This window comes from Chinchilla lanigera, unplaced genomic scaffold (genome assembly GCF_000276665.1).
Source record: "Chinchilla lanigera isolate Chin_1 unplaced genomic scaffold, ChiLan1.0 scaffold00011, whole genome shotgun sequence".
NCBI classification, from domain to species: domain Eukaryota; kingdom Metazoa; phylum Chordata; class Mammalia; order Rodentia; family Chinchillidae; genus Chinchilla; species Chinchilla lanigera.
In genome coordinates, this window is record NW_004955412.1 from 5,262,018 (window position 1) to 5,285,224 (window position 23,207).

The 23,207-nt window shown below is 37.4% G+C and overlaps 1 protein-coding gene across 2 annotated transcripts in view; it reads left to right on the forward strand.

Annotated features, from left to right (window-relative positions):
* The window catches only part of Cep126 (centrosomal protein 126kDa), a gene marked incomplete at its 5' end in the record, with an annotated part of 57,258 nt that continues 34,051 nt past the window's right edge, over positions 1-23,207 (forward strand). For both annotated transcript variants that reach the window (XM_005377967.2, XM_013511124.1), the window contains 4 exon segments: positions 1-28; positions 6,027-6,146; positions 14,108-14,253; positions 16,290-16,401. In XM_005377967.2, the coding sequence (XP_005378024.2) occupies positions 1-28; positions 6,027-6,146; positions 14,108-14,253; positions 16,290-16,401 (406 nt within the window).

The following is a 23,207-nucleotide window of genomic DNA, read 5'->3' on the forward strand; positions in this document are numbered from 1 at the left end:
CGGGCGGAGCCCCCCGCGGCCCCGGCGTGTATCCTTCCCGGCCGCGCCGGCGCGGGGCGGCGCTCGGAGGGGTTCGGGGTTCTCGTTAGAGCGATCCGAGCTAGCGAGCCGTCCTGACGCGGGTGTTAGCTTCACACTGTCGTTGTCCCCCTTTGGCCCTGAAGTGATACCGGCTCCTTCCCCTGCCACCCGTCACCCCCTCCCCACCCCACTTTTCCACTTCGAGGTAAATTTTTTGTAGATTTTAAAATAAATGTGTGTGCTGTGCGGGAGATATTTTGCCATCTAGAGTTATGCCATTATGTTCCTTTCTTGTGTCCGTGCCACTTTCTGAGCGATCGTTCTCCTTAGAGAAATGGCACAAGTAAAGCTTTTGCTGGTCTGAAGATCTGCTGTAACAGTCAGCCCAGCGCATTCCTGATGCTTTACCAGAGCTGCCACAGTTCGATCGTTTGTTTTGGTTTCCGTCGCTACCCAGTCCGTTGTCAGAGGGATAACGGCGAGGAAGTGAACTTTCACAGTCTGGATTACTTGTGATTTTTTCCCTGGGAATTGGTTGAGCCCACTTTTGATATTGCCGTTGGTTCCACTGTAGAAGATTGAAAGAATTTTGTTTTCAGAATAGATGAACCATGTTTATCCCTTCACACCGAGTTATAATAATTAGAATGTAACCTTTGTATTCTCTAAGGACTTCGGTTGGCAGTGATGGTGCCGCGTAATCGTCTTAATGGAGTGTCTTCTCTTTCCAAGTTAACCTTCCCCCTCCACCCCCATCCCGTCCTGGTTTTCTTATCCCATTGTCTCGAACTTCCGGGAGAGTTTTTATGTTCTGTTACGATTTTAACAGCAAACCATCAAACAGTTTCTGCTGAGTGTCTGCCCTTTGGTAAGCTGTATCGTGGGTCCTAGGGATGCAGATCCACTGAAGGAGACAGGCAAAGACAGAGCTTCAGCACTTCTCTGATCATGCTGTCTGCAGTCTTCCATCCCTTCTTTTATTTCTTTGGCCGAGTTCTCAAAGCCGTGGTCTGCAATAGCAGCTGCTGGCTGCTCTCATCTATTCATTATTAAGCCAGTTCCGTTCGTCTTACACTCTCGCTGCTTTCCTGAATTGTCCTCTCAGGAAGGTACTCTGAAATAAATTGGATTGTCTTCCCTATGAATTTGATTCTTCCCCCTTGTATTTTCTTCTATTTAGTTTATCTCTAAATGAGAATATAGGAAGCATTGTAAGTCACTGACAAAGCTTATGTCTTCCCATCATTCTCATAATGAAATGGTCATAAGCTTCCATTTTCTTAATTTATATTGTATGAGCATAGATACAAATAGCCAAAAGAACTGCAAATAGAATTCTGCAATACATCAAAGGAACATAACCAAAAAGACTCATAGAAGTCTTTTAACCAAAATTATAATGGTAGATTACTGTAAAGAAACCCAGTACTAAAATATATTTGAAGATTATATACTTAAAAGTAACCAACTTGTAAGTGAGTACAATAAATGACGGAGTCACTGATAAAATCACCAATATTTGCTTGTATGTATGTGTGTGTATATTTGCTGACTTACATATATTTTGCTAGAACTACATATATAATTTTATATAATATATATTTTAATTGTTATAAAGGGAATTTGAACATAACAAACTGTGAAACTAAATCAAGAATGCTTTCCACTTAAAGAAACACTAAAGCAACTTGTGTAAGTATTTTGGATGTTCTTAGGTACTGTAGTGTTTCCCACTGAATTCCTAGTAGAGGGAAGGTGCTCCAATTTATTGAGTGAGTAAATGAAAAAGAAAACAGGTGAAGGAGTCAATCTTTTAAAAGTATGTCTTGATAAAAATTAACTGTAATCTCCAAATGTGAGTGCAATGCTCAGATACCATCTAGCTCTCTGTTGAAGATATTTTCTAAGTAGAGTTAGAATTTCCTAATTCTAAAGGCTATAAAAGAATAAAACTTTATAAAGTTCACCTGATTAAAATTAACTGAATTTCAACATTTCAGTCTCTTAGAATCCAAATAGAAATAAGGATTGTTAAGAAAAAGAGATCCCATCTTCATACGATGCCTTTTTCTCGCAAATATCCTGATTTTGACCCATTTTATCCTGTCACCCTGCTGCTTATTTCTTACCCACTTTATACTCAATTCTTTTTTATTTAGACATACTCTCTCACCAGCATACTTGGTTCTTCATCCCGCTATTCTGCTTCAGCACCCAAAAACTAGTATAACCCCCTTCTCTACTCTTGCATGTGAATAACAAAATGTTGGCAGAGAAAAATCACAAGACAATACAGATGGCAGCACAAAAGAGCCCGAGCTTTGCCTAAACGAACCAGGGTAATCTCTTCTTACTGCCAGTGCCTACCACCATTCTCAGTAGAGTGTCTTACCACTTCATAAAACATGGATGACCGAGCATGGTGGCGCACGCCTGTAATCCCAGCACTTGGAAGGCTGAGGCAAGAGGATCACTATGAGTTTGAGACCAGCCTGGGCTACGCAGTGAGCTCAAGGCCAGCCTGAACCGCATAGTGAAACCCCATCTCAGAAAGACCAAAAGAAAAAAGAAAACCATAGATGCCATGAACTCCCTTAGGTCCCTTCCAACAGACAATACAGATGCACACACTCATCCACTCGATTTTTCCTCAGACTCACTGATAAAATACCACTTTTACTGTAGAAAGTAAATCTGTCCATGTTTATCCTTATTTCTGTCCACTTTCTTTTCCCTCAGAAATACAAACTTTTCTACCTCTCTTATAATTAACTTTTCATTTCTCTCCATGGCCTTCTTTTACCGTAGGCTACAAATATGTTTAGTTCTTGACAGTCCTTAAAATCAGGTACATTAGCAAATTCTTTGTTCAAGAGATCCTTTTTAGCTGTATTCTAATACCTGTTTCTTATTTACAACTCTAAAAATGAGTAATCTATATTCACTATCTCTACCCTAAGTCATATTTTATTCCACGTTCCAAAATAAATTTGATTTTTTTTTCTGGTACCAGGAGTCAAACTCAAGACCTCACGCTTGCCAGGCAGGCGCTGTGCTGCTGAGCTAAATCCCCAGCCCCCCAAAATAAATTTGAGCTGCTGAAAAGGATATATATAAATGTAAAATTGTAAAAACTGACCCAAAAAAACCACAAAATTTCCCATTTTTCCTTGTTTAAACATATGGTAACTTTACCTTTTAAAGGGAAAAAGTAATTTCCAAGGAAAATATTCAAAAAGAACATTAATTTAAAACTTTAAGGAGCACCTGTATAATTAAATAAAACTTCAAATATCTGGAGAAGATACTAGCATTAATTGATAGAGAATTAATATCTATATTATTCTACCTATATTGAACTTACTTTTTTAGAAATCAATTTCTCAATAGATAAATTGCCATTCACCTAAATTAATGATTTTCCAAAGAGGAAAATTAAAATTTGTAATTAACATAGAAAGTATTCTATTTTGCTAATGCTCACATAATAAAACATAGTTTTGCATCCTGTTTCTAAAATATTCTATGTTCATGAAGTTTTAAAACTTGTATTTGTAAGTGCATATACATTTTTTAACTCCTCGAGAAGCCAGTTTTTCACTAATGCATCAAAAGCTATATACTTTTCATCTTGTTATTTCTGCCTCAGAGAATTTTCTCCAATGAAATCCTTCAGCAAACATTTATCAAGTCATTACTATAGTAGAAGAACCATAAATGTTAAAAAATGAAGTTGAAAAAACAGACCAGATTATAGATTGCTGTATAAATGTAAACCCAAGCATTTGAGATTTATCAAGAAGATGGATGCTTTTGGAGAATAACAAAGAATAGCAAAATCCGATTTGCATGTGTAGCTGGCTTTGTGGAGGTTCAACAAGAGTGCCATCATTTTAGGAGCAAGGAAGTGTGTTAGGAGACTAACGAAGTAGTTCAGGCAAGTGATTTAGAGTGCCTGAGCCAAGGCCTTGGAAAAGAACACAGGAGAGAAAGGGCATCAAGACAGCTTTAGTAGACGTGGCAAGAAAATAAGTTGTATGATGTATAGTTATTTGTGACAGTAATATATTTTAAACATCCTACTTGGAGACAGGCTAAATTTGAAGGTAAACATTAATAGCATTCTTTTTTTGTTTTGTTAACATTAAGTACATAAAAAATCCTTTCTTTTGGACAGATGTTTAAGCGCTTCTTATGGAAATACCCTACATTTATGGTACAGTTCGTAAAAGTCAAAAGTTATCCATCTATTGAATATTTTAAAAACTTGAACACCATATTTAGAAGGATGCAAAGGCAACAACATTTTTTATGGTTCAGCAGCCAGGAATTATTTTTATATCTGTATTATATATAGTAGAGTCACTTTGTCAAATTTTAAAATATCTACTTGTGAAAACATTACAAATACTACCTTTGTGATTTTCTTTATCCTCTCTTGATGAGATCTCAAGCACATTGCTCAGAATTGTCTCTACCTGCAGCTTCGTCTCCCATACCACTCACCTGACCCAAAGCAGTGTACCCTTGACACTCCCTGTTCGCCTGTGTTTCCTGAAAGAAGGAAGTCGCATTTTCCTTTCCTGCCGAATTATGACTTCTGGCAGCTAATCATTTTTCGATGTCTAGCTCCTAAAAGAGGGTTATAGTTGAGAAGAATAAGAGACCTGTAACTATTTCTGTGCTAGCGAAGAACCAGATTTCCTTCCTTTTTTGTCTCATTCTTATAAATTGATCAAAAGACACCTTTCAGTAAAAATATTGTGGATGTGAGTGTGTTGGGTGTTTGTGTTGAGGTAGTACAAAATTTTATTAAAAAATGAAGGTGAAATGAGTTCTGACCTATGATAGATATACAATTAAATAGCAATGTAATTGAAAACAAGTAAGCTCCCATTAACAAAAACTCAACCAAAAATGTTTGCATATTATTTTTTCAAAATACAGAGTTTCTTTATCATATTGATATGGAAGTACCATAGGATTCTGAAATCAACATTTTGAGTTAACAAATCATGTATAGCATAATTTGTTGAATATATTTCTTGTTTGTATTACCATTAAAAACACATTTGTGGCATTAATTAAGTGGATCTCTTAAAAAAAATTTAAACCTCAATTTTTGGGAAAAAAATTTGAACAGCTCTTTATTCTAAAAAAAAACAACAACAACAGATGAGCATGCTTTGTAACCCAATTTCAGTGTCACCTCGCATGGACCTACATCCAGTGATGAGGCACTAAGTAATTGAGTGGTACTGCAGTGGCCATTTTTTAAATTCAAAATCCTGAAAAAGTAGGATAATACTGTGACAAATTTGATTAAAATATTTAATAATAACAGTCAAAACATAATTTGAGGAGCCTAATTAACCATATCAATATAATTTATTTAAGGTAAGTTTAATTATGTCTAATACATTTCAAATGAATGGATGATTAGGACAGCTGGAATATTCCGTTTCTTCTCTAGAAAACTTCTGGATAAACAGGTAAATATACATGGTTGAGTGAAGTTTTCATAACCTGTATGTAAATCACTAATAACTATATTCTCAAATATTCCACTTATATTTCTAGTTGGTTTTTTAATATTTGAATATGACTTTTATAAATGATCTGTTGAAGCATGTAATTTATCTACTTTCTATATTTCTGTTAGTAAACTATAACCTTCCTTCATTTTCTTATGTACTTACCTCTGAAGGCCACTCGTCAGGAAATAGTACTCAGATATCAGTCAATGAATGAAGATATGTGGTCTTCTTGTCTGGACTCATAATTTCTAAAAGTAATTTACTATTCCCCCAAAAAAGTAAGATATCTTAAATTCTAATACCAAGTTGTAATTTTTATATGAAGTATCTTTTGGTCATATACTAACACTACTATATATTTTTCAATAAAAACATCATTATGTCATTTGCATGAAGCTATAATTTTCAGATAGTCCTGACACCCACTAAAGATATAAACTGTTGTTCTTAACTTAATGCTATCTTTAGAGATATGAAAATTCATCTAGAAAAAAATTTAGAAGAAGAACGCCAAATATTACTGCAGCAACAAAAAATGTGTCGAAATCGAGCACGTAAATATTTTGTGGAATCAAACCGGAGAAAAAAGTAAGTAACTAAAAAAAAAAAGTAAGTAACTGTATTTTATTCAGAAGTGTGAAAATTCCAAGTGTGAAAATTCCAGTATAAGTTAATATTCTCTCTACGTCTGTATTTCATGAATGTAAATCATGACATGATATTTTACCCATAAAACACTGATCAAGATTCTCATAGCACTAAAATTTTATTGTTTTTCTGCCTAAAGCACAAAAATAGTGGTATATTTTCTAGCAGTCTCGTCATAAAATGTATTATCTTCTTTTTCTGATGAATTAAAAGACTAGCAATTATTACTTCATTTGTAGCATAGAGTAATTTGATTTTGATTTATTATTCACCTTACATAATTTATCTATATTGCCACATTCATTCAATTGCAAAAATAGGGAGAAATAGGAATCGTGGTAGAAATGTAATAAACACAATTTTATAAATGACTGCCCCCAGTAAAGCCTTTTAGTGTAAACACTAAAGTGAAAATATAAACTATCCAGTTACCACTTGGCATTTTATAGGATTGTTTTAATTATTAGTTTTTTAAGACAGTTACATAACTTCTTATTGTTGTCTTTGCTGTTGTATCCATATCCCTACCATATACGAATAGCAGAAAATCCCAAGAGTTTATTTACTACATCACTGGGCATATTCTGCAAATCCCATCTGGGGATGCAGAATTGTTTACTGGTAATTTTTTTTCTGACATTATGTTTCTTTTTAACCCTTTCTTTGTCCAACATAGTTGAAATTATTTAGTACAACTTATTTTTATTTTTGTTTTGTATATATATTTCTGCTGTTTGCCTGTCTTTTGAATCCTAAAGCCTGTAAAAGACACATGACAGGTATTAAATTAAGGTGATCACAGATTTTTGAGTTTATACTGTCTACTTGGATTGTAGCCGTGGAATTTTTTTAAATGCTTTTCTCTTGGGTAAAGACAGTTTCCTTCTGCCATTTTTCAGTTGTATTTTGAGTTTGTCAGTGTGTGTTCCCAGCAGTAGTCAAAGGAAAACCTTCTTAGAATCAAATACTGTGTTTATTTCCATTAATTGCTTAAAAATCACACATTTATTTCCTTATTTGCTGCTTTCTTGAACAACTGTTAACAAATGTTTCTCTTGCATTATATGCTTTCATCACATTTTCAAGTTTTGTTTTCTCTCACTCAGTATTTATACAATAATCTTCTTTATTTCCCTCCAGAGATTCTGTCCTTATATCTTCCTGCTCCAAGGGGTATGGTTGCTTTTGGGCTCATTATATAACTGGCATCCTGGAACTTTCCCTTAATGCTTTTAGGAGTGGGAGCCACAATTTTTTTCCTTCTGCAGTGCCCCTTTGTTTTGTAATATTGCTAATATGGTAGAGTACATCCTAAAAGAACTTTCTAATATGCTGCCTGTAGTCCAAGCAATTTTACCCCACACAGAGGAAATAAGCTTGCTTTTCTCCCACACTGTTTTCAGCCCCCCGTTCAGAATTACCTTCAGAGAAATAAGTGACTAGGAATTTATTCATTCAATATGCATATCTAATTGAGTACCAGTGAGTCAGCCATTATGTTGGGAGAAGAATTTGTTTATTTTTGTCATACTGCAGGAAATAGCAATAATCTGATTTAATAGCAACCTCATGAAGAAAAGAAACAATTTTTAAGAAGGAGACCAAAAAGAGACTTCAAATAACTTTAGAACACTGTAATGTAAGCATATAGACTTAGAAGTTCAGATGATGTGACAGAAGACCTATGTAACCAACTGGCAGAATAAGAAAAACAAAGGCCAAATTAGAAAAGTCACCCAAAGAAGAAGACTGCCAATTAACAGATAAAGGGCAAGCACTTTGGAGGAGTCACTAAAGTCTACCACAAAAAGATTAAATATTCTTAAAGAAATAATTACCTAGAGAATCAGTGAGGTTAGTTACACTGTGAGCAGGAAGCACGGAATGGCTGATTATCAGTTTGTGAAGATGATGGCATTTGGAGTTCACTATAAAGCATGAAAAAGTACTCTTAGACTAGATATGAAGGAAGCCAGGTGTGGTGGTACATGACTGTAATCCCAGCACTAGGGAGGCTGAGACAGGCAGATTGCTGTGAGTTCAAGGCTAGGCTGGGCTACACAGCAAGATTGTCTCAAAAAAAAGGACAAGAAGGAATTAGACTTTAAATGATAAGTCATATTTATTGAACTCTCACATCTAACATATAGTATAGCTAAAGAATAGATTCAAATAAGTTTAAATATCATTAGGCTTAAATATTCATAGGTAATGCACCCATACAATTTTAAAGAAAATTTGGATATTTAGAAATTATGTCTGACCTTTTAAAATATTGTCAAAGATAATGGTCCTTTATTCACTCAAATAACATTTTCAAGCTTTCGTGTCTGGAAGACAAAAAATGAATGGCACGATTTCCTGCTGTCATATTACTAATAGAGAAATAACAGAGGGTGGCAGTGCGACCAGCAAACACTGTGACAGAGTCACCTTATGATAGCGTGTCCGAGAACAAAGAAACAAATTCAGAACAGAGAAGGCTTCCTGGGAAAGTTGTCTCACTAATTAGCTATGAGTCCGTCTGGGGACGTGAGAGTTAAGGGGTTTCATGCAGAAAGAACAACGTGTGAAGAACCTCATGTCATAAAGTAGGAGACAAGTTGTATATGTCTGATGCGCTTTAGAATGTGGAAGAACATTAGGACATGAAGCTGTGACACGGCAGGAGACATGGCATGAAGCAACTTGGGTATCAACCTAAAGAAATTAAAGAGTTTGTCCTGGGTCTGAAGAAGTTATTCTTGGATTCTAGTGAAGGAGTCTTAGAGAAATACGATGATCCACTTTATATTTTACCTGGTTACAGTGAAAGGTTAGAGGAAAAGGGAAAGGGCAAAGTGCAGGCAAGTAGTAGAAAGCTGTTTTGAGCTAAGCCAGTTGGGGTTAAGTCAGTAGGAGTCAGGATCAATTATATAGGGGGTACATGAAGAAAACTCAGAAATGGAATACTTACAGATTATGAGAATTATTTTAACATGTTATTGTAAATCTTTCTAAAATATGTATAAAAATTTGGTGCTCTTTTATACAGATTACAATGTGTGCTTTGATCTTTTACTAATGCCCTAGAGCCATTATTATGAGCATCAGCTATTCTACTCCATTGTCATATTGCCCTTAAGCCTATTACACTTTTTTAAGTCTACAGTAAGTAGCCTCACTATCATTAAGAAATCAACCGATAACAAATGCTCGGGGGGGAGGGGGCTGTGGGGAAGAAGGAACCCTTCTCCACTTCTGGTGGCACAAAACTAATAGGGGAGGGCCAGGAATATGGCTTGGTGGCACAGGCAGCTGCCTGGCCAGCGTGAGGTCGTGAGTTCAATTCCTGGTACAAAAAAAAAAAAAAAAAAAAACTAATAGGCTAAGACACAAATTTCTTTGTGAAATAATGAAAACAATATAAAATAATGAAACATTATTATTATTATTTCATTATAAAATAATGAAACGATATAAAATAATGAAAATCAAAATTCTTTGGTCTTGTTTTATGTTTTCTGGGCTGTTGGTATTATCATTTGATGTTTTTATTTCTAAAAACTATTTTTTCTCCAATTTGGAGGGACGATACTTATCCTTGATTTTTTATTTCTTTAATATCTCAAAATATGGTTGGGTGTTAAATATTTTTGTACTTCTAGAAAGTTGTAACTACCTAAATTGAACTGTAGCTTCATTTAGAAAAGAGAAATCCATCACAGAAGGCAGGCTCTCTAGTTCTACAAGTGTCTGTCAGGATCTTAGGTTCTCTTAATACTACCCCTTAGCTTCTGCTGTTAAAGAAATATATTGCCATGAGGGTTGTTTTTCACTTGTAAGACCATTTCCCATCAGAAGAAAAGGGTGCTCCATAGTTGTAAATTCCAGGGAAAATGAAACAAACAAGTAGCATATGGCTGTCATTCAGTATTTCACTGTGAGCCGAGGTGCTCTGCATCTTTCATGAGGCAGAACTGCACATATTGAACAGACCTTTCCAAAGTTGTCGAAGCAGACCCTGTTTGTTTTGCAAAAGAAGCTAGTTCCAGGATTCAGGCGAAGTGGCAACATACTCCTCCAACTTGTGCAGTGGTAAAGAACATCTTTCTCCTTTTTATTGACAGTTCCTGCTGTTCCCACAGCACTTACCACCGTGCCTAGCACATAATAGTACAAAAGAAATTCGGCAGCTCATTAAGGAAGGTACACTAGCAATGATCACTATAATTCATTGATAAGCTTTTTATTATTGAGCATATCATTGAGTTCGGGAATAGAACAGTCTGCTTGTCAGCCAAATTTCATGGTGTTTAATTTGACTCAACTTAGGACAGACTTTATATCCATGGTCCTAGAAATGTATACATTAGTCCATAGAACAGAACCATTGTGGAGCAATATGAAATGATAGTGATGTTAATTTGCTATCAAACATGACTTTGCAGCCGGGCTTTGAGACATACACCTATAGTCCCAGCACTTTTGGAGGCTGAGGAAGGAGGATTCCAAGTTTGCAAGCATGGGCAATTTAACAAGAATTTGTCTCAAAATTTTAAAAAATGTTTAAAACACTGCAGATATAGCTCAGTGTAAAGGCCCTGTGTTCAATCCCCAAGGCCACCTTAGTTAATTAGTTAATTAAATGGGCTGGACTAGAGTTCAGATGAGCCCGCTTCAATCCCCAGTATCACACATACACGCAAAAAGTTTTGAGTGTAACAAGGAAATAACCACCTCTTAACTTCAGAATCTATCATTCCTCACTGCCAAACTTTCATGAATTGGTAGTATTTTCTCAATTTCTCAGGTGTGCTAATGACTTTCCTTTTCCCCAACTTGGGGTGTCCGCATGTTTCTTCTGTCTAAAGCACCCTTTTCCTCACATTTTCATGAGTGGCCTCTGTACCTGAAATGTTCAGTGTAAATGTCATACAACCAGAGACACTTCCTTGTTTACCTTACGTAAATAAAGCAGGTCCTCTCGCTTCACTGTCTCTGGTAAATGTTGACGTAAGTAAATTGTTAGGTATGTGACAAGCGTCCTACTACAGCTTCTGCTTTTTCTCTTGACGGAGGATGCAGGGGAAGGTAGAGGGTGGTCCTGTCAAAGCATGAAGAGACTCGTGGATACAAAAATGAGTTGTGGGGTGTCACCGTTGCACCTCACTGCCACTTCAGACCATTTACCTCTCTCTTCTCTAAAACCTCTGCTCTTTTGAAACACAAGCCATCAAAATACGCTGCTCAGGACTCCCCCTTCGTACTACAGTCGCCTCGACGTTCTCTCTGTTATTCCTTGGAAGCTTGAACACCTCTTTGTCTTCTACCACTAGTCAAGTGACTGTTCTGAGTAATTCCAGTGTCTTCACTGGTGACCTGTCATTCACCTGAGCTTCATTCTTTCCATTGTACTTCACCCCGGGTATTGCAAGTTACCCTTCTGCCTCCTAAGTCTGAACTTCAGGTCCCTCATCCCCTGATCTGTAGCCTGTCTTTTCAACAGACAGGAGCATCATCCTGAATTTGAGGCCAACCTGAACTACAAAGTGAGACCCTGTCTTTAAAAAAAAAAAAAGAGAGAAAAAAGACCTGAGCTTTTCACTCCATGATCTCTCATATTCATTCTTTTTTATATACACTCAAACCTCTTGTGAGCAGGTTCTACCCTTATAGCAGCCATTGTTTAATTTCTATTAGTTTTACCTGCCCATCTTTGTTTCTGAGTTCTTTCACTTAATGTTGAAATTCATCCATGTCATTACATTTATCAATGTTTTATTTTTTCACTGCTGAGTGGTATTTCATTATAAACCTATGCCATAATTTGTTAATCCATTCTATTAATGGACAGTGAGTTGTTCTAGTTGGAAGCTAGTAATAAAACCATTGGCTGAAATATAATTCAAACCAAAATGGTCAAATATGAGAGAGTCCATAAGTAGGAAATAGGCATGTTTCATTTTTCTGAGTGCGTAACTAAATGTGGAATTACTGAGTCTTAGAGTATACCTAAGTTTAACTATGTAAGAAGTTATCACACAGGTTTGTGAAGGAGCTGACCTTTTTACATACCCACCAGCTATGTATGTGAATCCCACTGACTTCATAACTTTCCCAGACTTTGAATTTTTATTATATAAAAAGTACAAAATGGTTTTAACTTATACTTTCCTGATGGCTCATGGACTACGAGTCTTTCAAAGTTTATAAAGTTTGTACTCCTCATAACAATTGGTGCTGATCTACTTTTCAACAAATGGTGCTGAGACATAAGTTGAAAAATAAGTTTCTTTCCTTCTCTGGTGGTTTTTCACCTTTTAAAAAAAAGTCAGTTTGTATATTGATGGTCTGCCTCTGTGATCCGTATTCTATTCAGTTGGTCTGTTTACCCTTATGCCAGGAGCAATTAGTTTTATGTAAACAATTACAACAATACTGCACTAACTTGATTACAGTAGCATTGTACGGAAATTTGCAGCAGTGTTACTGTTGACGTTTTGAAAGAGATGATTCTTTGCTCTGGCAGCCTGCCCTGTGGTAGAGCACTTGCCTGCATGGACAAGGTCCTGGATTTGATTTCTGGCACAATGGGGAAAAAAAGAAAATTTATTTTTATTTCCAATTTAGATGCCTTTTGTTTCTTTTTTTTGGCCTAATTTCTGTGGACAAGAGTCCCAGCACTATGTTGAATCAAAAAGTAAAAGCAGCTCCTTGACTTGGAGGGGTTGTTAAAGGACATTGTTCTGATGAGTAAAAATCTTTTTCCCTACCTGTGGCACTATACCACTACCTCCCACTACTTAAACTTCTTGAAAATACATAGCCGTACTACCCAAAAGCTTAGTACCCTACATCTGAATTATTTCGGCTAGAATAATGATCCAGCCAGAGGACATTTTTAGAAGAATGATTAATAGTAGTAACTCACTGCGCCAGAAATCTTAACAGACTTCTTGTCAACCATTCCTCAACTTATGCATTGCAAGGAAGTCCCATCAGAGGCTTCTTTACCAGTGAGTTTAGCAGTGCCTTCTTTGCTAGCAAATTATTTTTTGAATAGTATACATGCACACACACATCTTCAGAGAGCAAAACTGAGAGAGTATAGCTTCCTGCAGAGCATACACCCAAGTGCCTAAAGACAAACAAGTAAGTAAAACAAGAAAGTTAAGAAAAATAAGTATTACAGTGTTTTTGTAACCATGTATGATGGAAGAGTTCAGGGTTATCAGATCTTCCAATTTATCTGGATTTTTAGCACAGTTCAGACTTAGTGTGACAGCCAGTTTTAAATTTTTGGTCTAAAAGGAAAAAAGTATATGCTGTATTTCCTTGACTTTTTTTGTTTTTGGTACTAGGAACTGAAGCCAGGGCCTTCACACTGAACTATAGCTCCAGCTCTTTTGTCTTCCTTTTCTTTTCCTTTTTTTTTTTTTTTTTTTTTTAAGACAAGGCCTCTCTAAGTTGAGGAGACTGGGCTCAAACTTACGATCTTCCTACTTCAGCTTCCCAGAGTGCATCACCATACCTGGCCCCTGCCCTATATTTTACAAGGCTGCTTCTTTCACTAATGCACTAGTTCTCTCCATTACCAGAAGTAGCATAGCCCTTAGAAAAACATCTTTCCACAGGAAAGCTTAGGAAGTGGGAGCAGGTTACAGGCCTGCCAGAAATTAGAAGTGGCCTCACTACAGAGCCTGCTTTTACCTGCAGAAGATGTGGACGAGGCTTTGAAATTACCACTTACAAATATATTTAAATTCTTATCCAGCATAGTTTTTTAAAAATACAAGATTTGTTCTTTCTGAGTAAAAGTTTGAACTATGAAAACAGTACAATAAAGGGCATTGTTTTAAAACTATTTCTTCTGGTTTTTTTAATTTATTGCCTATTTCTGTTGTTTGTTTTAAATATAGAGCTTTTGAAGAAAAACGGAAAGAACATGAAGAAAGGGAGCACCAAATTAGGGAACAAATACTTCAACAAAGAAAACAGAAGTTCGAAGAAGTCACTGAGAAATTCCAGCGTGCCCATGTTCCTCTCTCACAGCGGAGGAGAGCAGGTACCTTAAGTTTAGAACAATATGAGAACAATATTAAAGTTACAGTCACGTTTGACTTGACAATAAAATGATAAATGAAGAAATAAAATACAAACCAGAGCTAAAAAGACCAGCATGCTTTTTGATGAAATAGGACTTTAACCAAATAAAAAATAGTAATTTTATTTAGGTTTAAGTAGAGAATATTTTGTTGCATCTATTACTAGCTTACAAGTTTGATTCAACTTCACAGTGTCTTACAGTTTCATCTTTTTAAAACTGATTAAGTCACTCAACAAAAACTTAACATTTGAGTTCAGGAAATTAATGTCACATTCATTCTGGCATTGTATCCATAGTTTGGTTCAAATTCTTATTTGAGAGACTAGCAGAAAAAAAGTTTTGAAAGTAACATAATCCAACGGTCAAAGACGGATAACCAACTAGGAATTCAATATGATTATGACTAACTCTTTGGTGTCACATCCACACGCACCTGCAACAGTAAGACGGATGCTAGCGTCGGTTAGCATCTAGGCTGCATAAAATAGGCAGACCCTTTTGCTTTCAGCCATCTTATGCTATCACACACTAGCCTGTGCTTAGCCCTGGACTAAGCTGACATACAGTCGCACTGTATTCCGCAATTAAACATTTCATAGACTATTTTGGAGATGAGAGTAATAGAATGTTGATAATATGCTAATTTGGTATGGTAGCAGAATGTGTAAAATATTGTGAGCGCATAGAGAGAGGAACACTAAACATATGTAGAGACATCAGGTATATTATCCCTGGGAAAAAGTATTTTAATTGAATCTTTGCCAAAGAAAAAGAAAACAAAAAGTTATCACAGATAAGAGGAGCATATAGCAGCAGTGAGGACAGGCCGGGTGTGGCGGTACACACTTGCAATCCTAGTACTTGGGAGGCTGAGGCAGGAGAATCACCAAGAGTTCAAGACCATCCTGAACTGCATAGTGAGACCCTGTCTCAGAAAACGAACACAAAAGCAAACAAAAAAACAGTGAGGCCAACTATATGGTCAAGTATACATATAGTCATATGACTAGAGAGCAAGACTTCTAAATGTATATCTATGTACATGGCTATCCGTTACCAACTGCATATAAAAGAGATATAGGATGTAAATGTATCAAATATATTAAAGCAGTGTTTTAAATTACTGAAATGGTTCCTGGAGACATCAGAGATTTTAGGGGTCAGGGTTTCAACATAAGACTTTTGAAACAGGCACAAACATTCACACCATAGCAACATCGACTCTTCTAATTATTATTCTCAGTTTCCAGCATGAAATTAATCGCCTGTTGAATAGCCTGATGTTAAAAATGGGCATTTTGAAATTAAAGGTATTTAAGATAAGTGAACTTCCCTGAACGTATTTTAATCACCCTCCATACTTGCAAGAGCAGAGAATAAGAATCCAAGGATGTGTGTATCCTTTATTCTTAAGGATGATGTGATGAGGCAGAGTTGGGTTAAAGATGGTACAGAGCAGTGTGTGCATAAATGTCCAGACTCGTTCAAGAGCTTGAACACGTTACTTGGCTTCCCTGTATCTTGGTCTTCGTAGCTGTAAAATTCAAATAGCATCTGCTCATAAACCATAGTGAAGATTATTAGTTAACACAGTACATATAAAATGTTAAAAATAAGACATAACAGTGAATCTTCAATAAATTTAGTTTATGTTTCCCCTTTTATTCATAGGAATATTTATCAATTTTGTCAGAAATTTATGGGACTATGAGGTCAAATATAGAGGGGTCTATATTAACGAGTATAGAGCCTGGACATTTCTCAAAGTTTCTTTTTTTTCAGGTAATTATTAAAATTAGTGATGAAAATTTCTAAGAAATAGTTTATCTTTGAAAATTAGGTGTCAAAATTTTAATATTTATACTGTTGTAAAATAGTTTCTTTCTACAAGTGTTTTAAAGTAATATTTTATCCATTGATCAACTAAATTATAAATAGACCATTGACAACCAAGTAATTCTTTACTGTTCAATCTTTCTTTGTGATCATCTCAGTTTTTCACAAACCAGTTCCTCCCTTAGAAGAGGCCCTCAAACAAATTCAAGAATCCGACTTGAAATCAGAAGTACACCTTCCCTTTTCCCACAGACCAACAATGAATTGGAGGTAATTTATAATTACTATGTATAATTATTTGTATATAGTAATTTCTCGTTGCTAAATTTGTGGGCTTTTCATCAGTTACTTCTCACTTATGTTCTAGAGTTTATTTTCACAGACTAAGTTGAGGTAAAGTCAGAATTCTAATTTGCTATCTGAAAAAGTTTTGGATACTAAAACTACTTCCTATGTTGAATAATTTTCTATGGAAATGCTCATCAAAACAATTTTAATATCTCAATGTTGGCTTTTATTGTTACTGAGAAGAGAAAGTTGAATTAGAGTGATATAAACTCAGGTTAAAAAGAGTAATTTTACATAAGAAAAGGGTTTTTCCTCCTCACTGGGAAAGTTTGTCCTAAATTTCCTAGGAAGGCTAAAGCAACTCCTAATTCTATTCCAAAGTGCATAAGTGAGTCACTTAGAAGCAATAGGATGGATCAACCAAGTGCTGTATACCCTCTAACATTCTGTATTTTTCATTTATTTATTCTATATATTTATCAGTTATTTATTTGTTATTTATTATATATTTATTTGTACATTACTATATACAAGAACTAGATCAAGCTTTGTAAGGGGATGTGGAAAAGTATACTATTATATAATCCCTAGTGTATAAAATAATGCTTCAAAAATATAGAATAATATCAATTAAGCAATGATAATATTTCGCATTTACTTTTATAAAGATATCAGGAGTTCACAGAATAAATTATGTTCATATTTTACCTGTGCATACATTATTCCGTTTTTAGAGTACCTTTGGTCAGTAATTCTTTTTATTAGGGATAAGAGAAAATAAATGCATCCTTTCGGTTTTCAGTAGAGTTCAGGAAAGAACTCATGAAGTAAGAGAACTATTCCTTAGCAGAGCTCTGGAGAACATGCTGGTACTGATGGAGAAGCTGGGTGGATGGCCTGCCAGAGTGACGAGCATGTACAAGGCCAAGGACAGTGGCAGGCATCCTATATTACAAGAGTGACGATTGGGTTAAATCATAGAATGCAGAGTAGTAACAGCTTGCGTACAGGTGAGGCTGTAGAGATAAACGCATCTATATATGTTAAGGAATATAAACTTTATCCTAGAGTTTAAGAGGATTTCAAGCAGATAAGTAAGATCCAAACTTTTAAAACATATCCATCCAGTCCATTGAGCAGTTTTGTGGGTAATGCATTGAAAGAAAAGACTATTGTAATAAATGTAGAAATTATATTATCTAGAACTCAAGAGAAATGGCAGTGGACGCGGTCAGCCACTGAGAACATGTCCTGTGATGAGCACTGGAGAACAATTTTAAAGAGGTACAGAAGGAGACACCTGCAAATCGAAAGCTGGGATTACTGACATAAGCTTAGAAGAGGGTGGTAGCATGGAAGCTAAGGAAGGATCAAGCTTCCTGGAAAAGAAGTAGTTTGCAGAGATCAAATGACTTCTAAAGAATCAGTGAATTACTAACATAAAAGGTCATGTCCGTCAGGATCCTGGCAGGAAACAGGAGGCAAATTTAAAAAGATTGATAAGATGCTAATAAAGTGTCTGTGAATGCAACAAAGTATTGTGAAGCCCTCCAGAACTGTCAGCAAAGTCAGCGTGACCAGCACGCACCTGAATTAAAAGGAGTCGTAGTGTGGAAGAGGGCTGAGAAAGAGCTAGAGGAGTGTAGCCATTGCTGAGCCAAGCGCTGCAGGGAGGAAACCAGAGGAACAAGTGCCAAAAGCTGCTTCTGTCACCGCCCTGCCTCCTGCTGGTGTCGTTCATTAGCCAAACTCAGCCATGAGTCTGAAAGCACGTTCGCCTTTAGCCTCTGTAGAGTGCAGCTGAGTAGGAGCGTGTAGAAAGTGAATCTGGGGAAGCAGAGAGAATATCCAGAAAGAAGCAGAGGGTTCACTATATCTCACAACAAAAAAGTCACTGACAGCGTTTGACAGCAATTTCAGTGGAGTGGAAGGGGCAGAAGATAGACTGCAATGAGTTGAAAGAAAAGGGAAGAAAGATTACATGTAGCTTGCCTGTAAACATAAAAGAGTCACAAGACAATAACCAGAAGAAATAATGAATATAGGGATGAATACAGCCTTTTCCTTTACACTGAGAGAGATCTACCCTGTTTAAACATGAATGTCAAAGTGATAAGTAACAGAACTGCAATCTAGAAAGGTCAAGTAGGATAAAAAATATGAAATGAGTCCAGTACATACTCTGCACTATACATTGAATAGCATGGCTTGCACTTATGAATGAGATATTGTTCTCTGCCCTAGAAGGGTCTGCAGTTACATGATAAGCCTGCGTAGTGGTAGTTACATTAGAGCTCATAGGTAATACTGTATACTGGGAGCTGTTACAGAATTATTAACAAAGTAATAAAGAAACACAAAAAATTAGAAAATTGTAATGGATGAATAAGAAGGAATTGTCTAGTAAAGAAGCATGAATTGGGTTTTAGGAATGTATAAGTTAAGTGTTATAAGAGACACAGACCCTGAAGGAAATGGATCCTGTTTAGAGTGGCAGGATGATAAGTTGCATTGCTAGTAGGACAGAAGATGATCTGGAAATATTAATTGGAATCATAGTTGACTTTATACATTTAGTCAAGGAGTTTGAATTTCATCCTGTAAAATGGGGAGACAATGAAGATTTTAATTCAGGAATGATATCCTCTTGATAACTTTAAAGAGATAAATGGTATAAATGACAGAGAATAGAATAAATAGAATTTGGAAGCCAGGAGACCAGAGAGGAAATTACTGGGGTAATACAGGAGATATGTCATGACTGCCTAAATCAGAATAACACTATTATGATTTAGGGAAGAGAAGTAGATTTGACAAATAATAAAAAGGTAGGGCTAGGATGTAGTTCATGGTACTTGTCTACCCTATGTCCTGGGTTCAGTCTCCAGCACTGCAAAAAGGTATGTAACAAGTATTTTAATCACCTTCTCATCACTGGAATAGAATACCCAACACTCAAAATGTAAAGGAGGACAGCTTTGCCAGAATGTCCAGGTCCAAAGGCTCCTCTGAGACCAAGGCAAACTCAGCTGTGAGCCTGAGTAAAAAAAATCAAAAATAAATAAATAAATAAACAAACACTGCTGACATAATGGACATTGCCACTGCGAAGGGAACAAATGGGAATAGAAAGAAATGAGGTCAGAGTATGACTTCAACCCATCGGGAAACACATGACATCCTGTAGCTCCGTGTTCAGTGCCCGGGGCGGACTACCGTGTGATGTAAACTGGGAAGGGCGTGGCTGGCCTTGCCCTGACAGTCTTGCCGGTTGCAGCCCTCCTGGCCTCTGGGGTTATGAGAGACAATTGGGAGGAAGCTTGGCACGTAAGGAATCGTTACATGCATAAAGAGGCGTGGAAGGCCCTGCTGTCCTAGGAGAACGTCCCGTGATCCAGCTTGGCCTGAGTGCACGCGGAAGAGAGTTGTGGGCACGTAGGTTAGAAAGGGGGGCAAACCACGTGAGGCAAACCACGAAGAGCTTGTTAAAGAGTTCGTTGTATAAACAGTTAGTGAAAGATTTAAAGCAAGCACACATACTTTAGAAATATTGCCAGAGTGGGGGAAAAGTAGAGTCAGTCTAAAACTATGAAAAATTAAGTAAAGTGGTACTTCGGTAATAAAAAAGATGACTTCATCTTTTTTAAATTTTTTTAATTTTTATTAGTACATATCTGTAGTACGTAACAATTATGTTCATCAAGGAGGGTTGGCACGTGTACCTAACACATCTGAATGCTTTTCGCTTCCCCTTTCTCTCCCGTCTGGTCCCTCCTTCCATCTCCTGTGATAACTTGGAAGAGCTGTTTGGGAGGAGCTGGGCTTGGTGTCACTCACCGGTAATCCCAGCACCCTGGGAAGCTGAGGAAAGAGGATCGTAATTTTGAGCCCAGCCTAGGCAATTTAGCAATTGAATGAAAACTTGTCGCAAAATTTAAAAACAGATGGGGAGTTAGTTCATTGTGAAACCCCTGGATTTAATCCCTCCTACCACAAAACAAATAGGTAGGCGGGCAGGCAGGCAGGTAGGCAAGCAGGCAGACACAGATACTATGCATTTTTGCAATTATTAGTTAATTGCAAGTTTGACCATTAATCATCACATGTCACCTTCTTCGGATTAAGAAATGTGTAGCAGGTTAACAGAGCACGCTCCAGGCTGTGTCTGGGTGGGTCGTGGAGGCAAGGCCTTGGGTGCTGTGCACGGTTCCTCGCCTGTGCCTTTCTGGCTCTGTTCTCGTGCCGTGCACCCTGGATGCCAGGAAATAAGAAGCTTTGCTCTGCCGTGTCCTTCTGCCACGGTGTTCCAGCCAGCTGACTATGAACCGAATCCCCCCACCCCACCGGGCTACACTGAACCTTCCCTCCTTTAAGTCGTGAGCGCCGGGGACTGTGTCCAACAACAGGAAAGCTCACGATTACAGCAAGCAGAGCAGTGCGTTCAGGTGGAGGCGAGGAGCAGTGCAGTAAGGAGCGGGTGGAAGTTCAGGCAGTGCAGGCGGTGTAAGTGAGGCTGCTTCATGGAAACGCTTGTCTAAACCGACAAGCAGTTACAGCGGGGGCCCTGAGGCTCGGGGCAAACTGAGGCTGAGCTGAAAATTCAGAACAACGTAGTATAGAAGTAATACGCATTTTTGTACAGGGGTTCTCCATCTTAGATTTTTCTGTCTCTCCATTGTTCACCTTGTGTTAATCAGATATTTTCAGTTTTAGAAACGTCTCTTTTATGCAGTAAATGAAAGCATAGACTTGTTTGTTCAACTATGTGCAGCTGCGTAAGGTCCTAGGAGAGTTAAAATATCAAACTAACAGCTATCATGACAGCAAATCTGCGCTAGGGTCACTAAATCTACATCATCTTTGTTTTCTGGAAAGTGCCCTTCAATCTGCACTGGAATACCTAGGTTTCACATTATTGTAACACACTATTATGACCGATTGTATGATATTTATATCTATTTCTGTGTGTATATATATCAGAAACATGCATTTGGAAAACAAAAATGTATACAATTTAAAAAGAGAACAGTAGTTTCATTATTTACAAGTTGCATTTCTCTCCATAGATAATGAATAGTAGTAAATGATGTGTATGAAAATATTTTGTAAACTATAAATGCCATACAAATATAAGATGTTGATTATTAAGAATCAAGTGTTGGATAATTAAGATATGCTTAATTGCAAAATATATACTTATTGCAAATATAATTATTACCAACATTAATATTATTGCATTAAAATAAATATTATTGCATTAAAATACATTCTCAATGAAATATAAACCTAAAATGCATTAATAAAATAACACCAAGAAATGGAGTTTCTAAAGAAGCAGAGGTGTATCAGTACTCATGAAAAAGCATTCTAATGTGGAAAATGTTAGTAGTAGGTAATATAGCTTCACATATTGGTAATGTGATCATCTAAAACAAAAAAAAACTATGAAAAAGTCGAGAGCATTTATGCTTAAGCCTTAGGGAAGACCGAAGAATATATTCTGATGACCATAGAAGCTGTTTCCAAACAAAAGAAAATATAAAAATAATAGTAAAGGACTAACATTAAAAATACAATAGGTAATCAGCCTTCCATCACAACCAAATTCTTATCACAGAACGCATCTTCCTGACCCTTCTGGTAGGTTGAGGGTAAAAAAGGGTACATTCTCCCCTATATCAAATACTACTAGTTCTTTTGTACAATAACATTGTTAGATAGCTATCTCCAATATCCATGTATTTTCGGTGAGGCAGCTGGCCGCGTATTTTCGATTCTGGCCGCGTGCTGCCCCGGAAAGTCTGGCTAGAGCTGAGCAGTTGTCTGTTTGACCTCTACTTGCCCTTTGTACCATGTTTTACACCAAATTTTTCAGCCCAAATTCAAGTATCTATGTTCTAACAGACTTCTAAAACTAAGAAACAGGAATAAATAAAAGGGAACCTCAGTTAGCCACATACATTTTTCTGTTACGGTGAGAGCACCCTGGCTGATCAGTGGAAGATCATGCATGGACCCTCAGAACAAAAAATAACACGAATCGGGAGTCCAGAGACAATCCAATAAATCCAAAAAACAAATCTGAATGAGGCTGTTGCTACCCACCTGTCCAAATGCTTTTCCACCGTGCAGATCCATTCCTGCCTGTCCAGCTGTCTCCACACCTGATCCCTACTTAGCTGACAAGCTGTCTTCTTCACGGGCCCCGCTACTGTCCCACCACTCCCAAATCCCTCCCAGCTGCCCCACTCTGTCTCCCACCCGGCAGCCCCCGCCTCTGCCTTCTGTCCCCTCTGTCCTCTCAGAGACCTTGTCACACCCAATCAAATATCCTCCCCGCCCTCCTGCCCCAGCTACTTCTGTCGTTTCTAGCAATTTCCCTCGCCTGCCAGCCCCCGTTCCTTCGGGCCCACCTGATCACCGACCCCATCCATCCCGAAATTCTCTACTTATTCGTGATCCTGACTCACAGACTAAGTTACTTTATAGAACTTGCAGACCCACACACTTCCTTGCAGCACAGCGTTCCACCCCAGCTGCTCTTAGGCCTGCCCTCACTCGCCGGTCCCTTCCAGCCCCGCTGCGTGTTTCCCCAGCTCCTTGGGAAGTCCTCCCTGCCTTGAAGCCTTCTTGCTTATCCGGTCATCCCCATCGGCCAGTCCCCAGTCTCTCGGATACTGCTGCACTGCCTGAGCCTCCTGGTAGACTGGACCTTTTCCAGTCAGTGCAGCAGTCTCTTTCACGAGCCACACTGTCAAGTAAGCGCCAGGCCTTCGTGGACCCTGAGC